Here is a 6540-nt window from a genome sequence, read left to right on the forward strand (position 1 = left end):
TTAAAGATTGTATTTGTTTTGTTAGGTTGCAAGTTCGAAACATATATATAACATTTTTAATTTTATGTTTAACCGTTTAAAATTTATGACCGATCAACCCAGAATCCGACTCAAGTATTAATTTACTCTCACATGTATATCTAAATTAAGCACACAGCTCTCGACGCACCATTCCGAACACTTTAAAAATTAAGCATCATATTATATATATATATATATATATTAGTTAGTTAATAAGGTAAATTTATATTATTAAGATATTCTGAGTTTATCAAATTTGGTGTTGAATTTAAAATATAAAGTGTTATTAACCTAATTGATTAAAGAGTTGTACTTATTTTTATTAGATTGTAAATTCGAAACATACCTATAACATTTTTAATTTTATTTTTAATCGTTTAAAAATTATAGGCGAATCAACCCACAATCCAACTCAAATATACATTTACTCTCACATATATATATATATATATATATATATATATATAAATTAACCATAGCTCTCGATCTAAAAATTCGGACATTTTAAAAATTAAATATCATTATATATATATATATATACCCTCTCCCTCTTCCCCACGCCTATTTATTCCCCCAGCCCCGGAGAGAGAGAGATGCAGAACTCTTTTAATAAAGCCATGATACATTTCGTAATATTGTAAAAAAAAAGTAAATAGACTCTTTTCGTTCCCTTTTTTATGTCTGCCTGAGGAACTATGTGAATGTTTTGGAATGGGGATATTCACCTTTTGTAACAAGTAGACCCACAATACGAACTAATAAATGTTCCTATTCTTACCCATAAGTAAGATCTACGAATACTTTGTCAGTTCCCCACAATACGCTTTTCATGAATGTGTCTCCTGCTCTGCTTATGTGAAACACGACTTTTACTATTTATGAGCCGTTTTACGACCTTACTTTTGGAAGGTCAACTGGACATGCATTGGTTTACCGAAATCACCTCAGCTATCCCACTTCCTTTTATGAAAAAGGCGAGTAGCCCTTAAACAAAAAGGCCAACTAAGGGCTTTTCTTTATATATTACATAAACCCTAAAGTAATCTGCTCCAAAAAAAAGGCTTTTTTTTTGTTAGGGTAGGTTTTGACTTGCACCTTTCACCGGAAGTAGGGGGTTTGTACTCTCTATGGATATGTGGATATATATATATATCCACATATAGATTTGGGATTCTATGGATAAAATGAATAAAAATAATTCTGAATAAAATATTTATCAAAAAACTTCACACAAACAACAAATATTGTGGGGGCACAAAGATCCAACTCCCAAGAGTTATTTACATATAGGCAAAGGCTTCAATTTATCAACCAAGCACACTCAAAATGGCAGTTGTAACCTCCACTAGTACCGCCTATTATAATCTCGGGTAAAGAAAGGATGTCTGAGTGCCTCATGAGCCGTCATTCGCATAGCCGGATCAAACCTAAGTAGACCTCTTAACAAGTCAATTAGGTCTCCTGCCGAATGATCGACGTGTTGCATCACTACATTCTGTAAAATGAAAATATTAAAATTATTTATTTAGGTGACTGGATAAATATTATTCAAATTTCTGGTACCTGAAGTAGATGCAATTTTAAAACAGCTTTAATGCTTTCTCTAGATGTTGCACCTTCAGGCCAGTCTAACCGTCCCCTTCTCACATACTTCTCAGCATGGCGACTGGAGAAACAATCCATGTTTAGCACCTCTAGATTTTTGTTTCTTTATAACTGAAACAAGAAAAACCTTCGGAAAAAGACTACATACTCGACTATTTTCAACATTTGTGGAGGTATTGGTCCCAAGACCTTCTCCATCATAGCCAAATGCTCCAAATTCTCGTGCGTTTGGAATAAAGCTTCTCCCTGATAATAAAAATGCAAGCCTGAGAAGGATTAGGAGAAAAAGAGCAAACAATAAATTATAAGATTGAACAATACCGTGCATAATTCCACTAATATACAACCAACACTCCACAAATCACAAGGGTAGCTCCACCCAAGACCTGAAATCAGATAAATAAAGCTTATAACTGTCATTTATGTAAGATATTGTAATGCAAATTGTATAAATTGTCAATAATCAATTACCAAGTATAACTTCAGGTGCACGGTAATGCCTTGTAGAGACAAGATAGTTGTGTTCTTTGTGGTCGTATGTGGTACTACCAAAATCAATAACTTTGATGGCACTTGATTTCGGCAACCTTTTAAAACAAGACCCATCTCGGACTGACCAGGATGCAGCCTATTGACACAGGATTTGATTTAGTTTACCCAAATGGGGCAGCTAGCAGGATCACCAATTCGGGTAAACATAAACATTATTTTAATTCATAAATCCCTTTTAATTTAAGGAATTTGCTTATACAACTTATTAATAATGTTGTTTTTTTTAATGTAAGATGCTAGCATGACCCCAACCGTCATGACACCTACTTCATAAGGCGTTCTAAGTGGGAATCGAACCAACTTATTAATAAAGTTGTTCATGTATAAATTTGTCATTTCCCCCTAAAATTTAGGCCTTGTGAGCTATTTAAAATTAAATCTAAAATGACCCACTATCCAGTCAACAATCACATCATCAACCAAAATACCCTCCATTTTTATTTATTCTTTTAAATGATTTTCATTATATAATTATACCCCGAAATGTATTGTTACCAAACTAGCCTGATTTTCAATAACATACATCAAACAAGGTTATTTGAAATTAACCGCTTGGTTATTCAAAAAACCCTAGATCAAACAAGTCCTTAGGATCAGAAAAGTTTTAAGATGCATACTATCATCAATATTATCAAGAATAAATTATGGATACCTTGTAATCTGGGACTTTCACATACTCAGGGGATATAAACAAAATGTTCTCCGGCTTCAAGTCAGTATGGATTAGACGCATGTCATGCATAACTGCAAAATACCAAGTAACAAATCTAGATAAGAATTATAAGCTGTGGCGATTGGAAACGATGGATCTGAAATTGGAAAACATGAAAGCTCAAAAACTAATTAACTGAAAATATCATAAATTTAAAATTGAGCATGTATACGAAGGGAGAGCAAGAAGAGTAAAACCCCCCAAAGTGGTGGTATCCACAAAGCTATGGAAAAAAGGTAAAGATATTCACTACACACATGCAACACATTCCAACAGTTGTCTGCCAATCTCACGAACTAGGTCAACCGGAAAAGAGCGATAACTGTTTTTCCGTAGAAAATCGAATAAGCTTGGCCCAAGCTTCTCAAACACCTGTTAAGACCATTTAAATTCATTTTTTTAATCCCCAAGAAATTTGAAAAGTTGGGGAAATCATGCTAACATAATGCAATTCATACTTACTATACAAATATGATTACGATAGTCAAACCAGTTCCGTATTTGAACACAACTGCAAGAATGAATTCACTTAACGACCAATCGAAAAAGGCAAGCCTAGTCAAACTGGACATCAAAGACTAAGCCACAGATTATCAAACTCACCGGCTTCCAACTCTATCATATCTGGCAAGTAGATGAAGCACATCAATTTCTATCATTGCTGCTTCGCGATATTTCTTAATGCTTCGAACAACTTTTATAGCAACCATCTCCTTGTTATCTCTGTCCCAACATTCCAATACCTGCCCAAAGGTTCCTGCAAAAAAGGACTCTTAAGTGGGGGGGGCTGTCGCTGCTCCTATGTTGAATAAACAAGTGCCGACAAAACTAATAACCTACCTTCGCCTATTTTTCTCAGGATTTTATCTGCAGACAAGAAAAAGAGACTAAGTAACAAGAACGAATGAATGTGGAAGAAATTAATCTCATTATGTTTCAACTTTAATTGGAGCTAGAATGAGATGAACACACTGAGTGGATGGATTGTTTCCTTATACTTCACACAATTTTACATAAGAGCCTTTGTAAAAACCCTTTACATTGATTTGCAAAAGAAGAAGTGAATACTTGTAACTTTCATGCCAACCAAGCACAACAGAAGATCAAACAACTTTAAAATGTTTAAAAAAATAAATCAATCAAGAAACTCCATACAGATGAATAAATTATAACTAAAATATGCATTGGACGTTTAAAAGGAGGTGTTGGGAGGGTTCAAAATGTGAAATAGGAATTGTAAGCAATGGCTATAGCAAAACACAAAACATTTGGAAGCAGATTCTTTTAAAACTTGAGTGGAAGGGTGAAATTACAGCGTTGGGTCAAATTCTCTCCAAGCTCAAATATGTAATGCCCATCTTTATCATCGTCTCTCCATGGAGGTGAACCTTTTTGAGTCAATCCCTTCGCAAACACATTAGCATGATGCGAAAGTACTCTTGGATTTCCAAAGCTTGTTACATTTCCAACATCTTGGCCACAATATACTCCTGATTGGGCCTACACAGAGCCATCCATTCATACTCCACTAAACAGATAACATATAAATGTGTTCCAATCACTAACTAATAAGTAATAAGGTAATCCTTTCACTATACTACAGAAACAAGTGTGAAAGTGCAATTGATAATAATAATAAAGATTAAAACATATCAGCAATTTGTGTTTGTACAAAACAGGAAATATATGTTCCTTTGGACAAAATCAAATCTTGGATCAAGAAAACAACTATAACGGGTAAATAACACAAACAAAACCATCACAAAGAAGCTAAGGTCATAGAGATGCTAGTGAAAGATAAGATCTTTCCAGAAGAATCAAAGAAAGAGAACAGAAAATAAGGTTGATATCATCACTGAACTCTTATCATTCAATACATCTTCAAATAAGTCTTTGATAGATCCATGTGATAAGACCTATGAAATGTTATATTCCCAGTTACCTTTCTACAATTTATCCGAAAACAAAGAAATTCCAATAAAAAATAGTTCATAAACAGGCGATCCGAGCTAGATCAGATCATTTATCTACTAAATTTTTATGAAAAAACCCATCTCATCAAAACAACAGGAGGGAATCTTGACAACCCAGAAGAATCACAAGAACAATAAACAAGTCAAAATGTAAAGAACTCAGGTATGATACCTTTGGGGTCTGGGAGATATCCCAACCTAACCTCGGGCGTTTTCTGGGACGCCGATCCATGTGACCGTGAGGGAACTCGGCCATGAACTCCATTCCCGTCGACTGTCTTCAAGGCGAAAGAGAAAGAGATCAGCCCTAGCACGCGAGATCGGATGCACAGCTAGCGAACCAATCAACGGTCAAGATTTGAAATCGTTCAACAGTGACAAGAATCGTCCGATCATCCCCTAATCTCGATCATTACCGTTCGTTCATTTCAACTTTTTTTTCTTTTCATATGTCGGGTTACTGGAATGGACCAAGCTCCTACTCGTCGTTTCTTACCCGGGCCCAGACCCAGGCCCAAACTCCAAATAATAGATTTATTTGCATTAAATAAAATAATTAACAATATATATATATATATATATATATATTAATATTCAATTTTGATCTATATATTATTGGTTGTTATCTTATTTATCAAATCTTATTAAATTAATTACAATTTAGTGATTAAATCATATGCTAAAATTACATAATATATTTTTATTTAATATTAAATAATATAATGTCACAAAATTACTATATTAAATAATCCATATGTAAGCAAAATCAAAAAAAAAATTGTAAGTTTTTTCTTTTAATATTTTAAATACATAATTGATATTTGTCATGAAATTTATGGTATATAAGTGCAGTGCGTCTGTATCAAAAAATAAAAGTGTAGGCACGGTACAAATATTTAAAGACTATAATAGACATAACATTGGAAATAAAAAAAAAAATCAAACATTTACAAACCGGTATTCCCAAGTTCTATAAATCATGACCACTCAACTTCATCTCCAAGAAATCAATAAAATAAAAAAATTAACGAGAGAAATTATGAAATAACGAAAAAAGTATTAAAAAGACAAAGTAATAATCAAATATCTTAAAGTTGGTGATGAAACTTAAATTTTTTTCACACAATGAGAAGGAAATAAAGAAATCGCATCAACATAATTAAAGATGAAGAAGAAAATTTGTATTATTCACCAACTTTATAAGAGACTATTCATTTCTAAAGAAACTAGAAATATAGATTTTGTCATGAATTATATTGAAACAAAATTTTTAGAAGAGTGGAATATGATGTTAGCCAAAACTTCTGAAGAGATTAAGAAAACGGTATTTAACATGAAACCAAATAAAACTCTAGGACCAGATGAACTCCCAAGACTTTATTATCAACATTTTTGGAAAAGTATGGAAAGTGACATTGTCCAAGTAATAACTATTACTTTTTTCATTGAATCAATGATGTCAGATAAGATTAACTCCACCAACATATGTCTTATTCTCAAAGTTAAAACTTCAAACATGGTATCACAACTGAGATCAATCAGTCTTTGTAACTTTGTTTACAAAATCATAACAAAAGTGATAGCCAATAAACTTTAACCACTTATGCATAAACTGATTTTTAAACAACAAAGTGAATTTGTTCAAGGAAGACAAATATATTCATTAGCTAAAAAAAT

The 6540-nt window shown here is 32.8% G+C and overlaps 1 protein-coding gene across 3 annotated transcripts; it reads right to left on the minus strand.

Annotated features, from left to right (window-relative positions):
• Positions 1-1201: 1201 nt before the first annotated feature.
• On the minus strand, positions 1202-5191 carry LOC124922218 (serine/threonine-protein kinase AFC2-like). Of its 3 annotated transcripts, XM_047462951.1 has the most exons (12): positions 5036-5191; positions 4204-4390; positions 3731-3757; positions 3494-3647; positions 3353-3401; positions 3148-3262; positions 2831-2922; positions 2098-2254; positions 1948-2012; positions 1775-1872; positions 1585-1687; positions 1202-1516 (listed from the first exon to the last, which is right to left on the minus strand). In XM_047462951.1, exons 1-12 carry the CDS (start codon positions 5126-5128, stop codon positions 1367-1369), a joined length of 1290 nt encoding a protein of 429 aa, XP_047318907.1. In that variant the 5' UTR covers positions 5129-5191; the 3' UTR covers positions 1202-1366. The 3 variants fall into 3 exon arrangements, with proteins under 3 accessions (XP_047318907.1, XP_047318908.1, XP_047318909.1); XM_047462952.1 differs by lacking the exon at positions 4204-4390 and having other exon boundaries at positions 5036-5185; XM_047462953.1 differs by lacking the exons at positions 3148-3262; positions 3353-3401; positions 3731-3757; positions 4204-4390; positions 5036-5191 and having other exon boundaries at positions 3494-3507.
• Between the last annotated feature and the right edge of the window lie 1349 nt (positions 5192-6540).

The sequence above is a fragment of the Impatiens glandulifera genome, chromosome 1, assembly GCF_907164915.1.
Source record: "Impatiens glandulifera chromosome 1, dImpGla2.1, whole genome shotgun sequence".
Taxonomy (NCBI): Eukaryota; Viridiplantae; Streptophyta; class Magnoliopsida; order Ericales; family Balsaminaceae; genus Impatiens; species Impatiens glandulifera.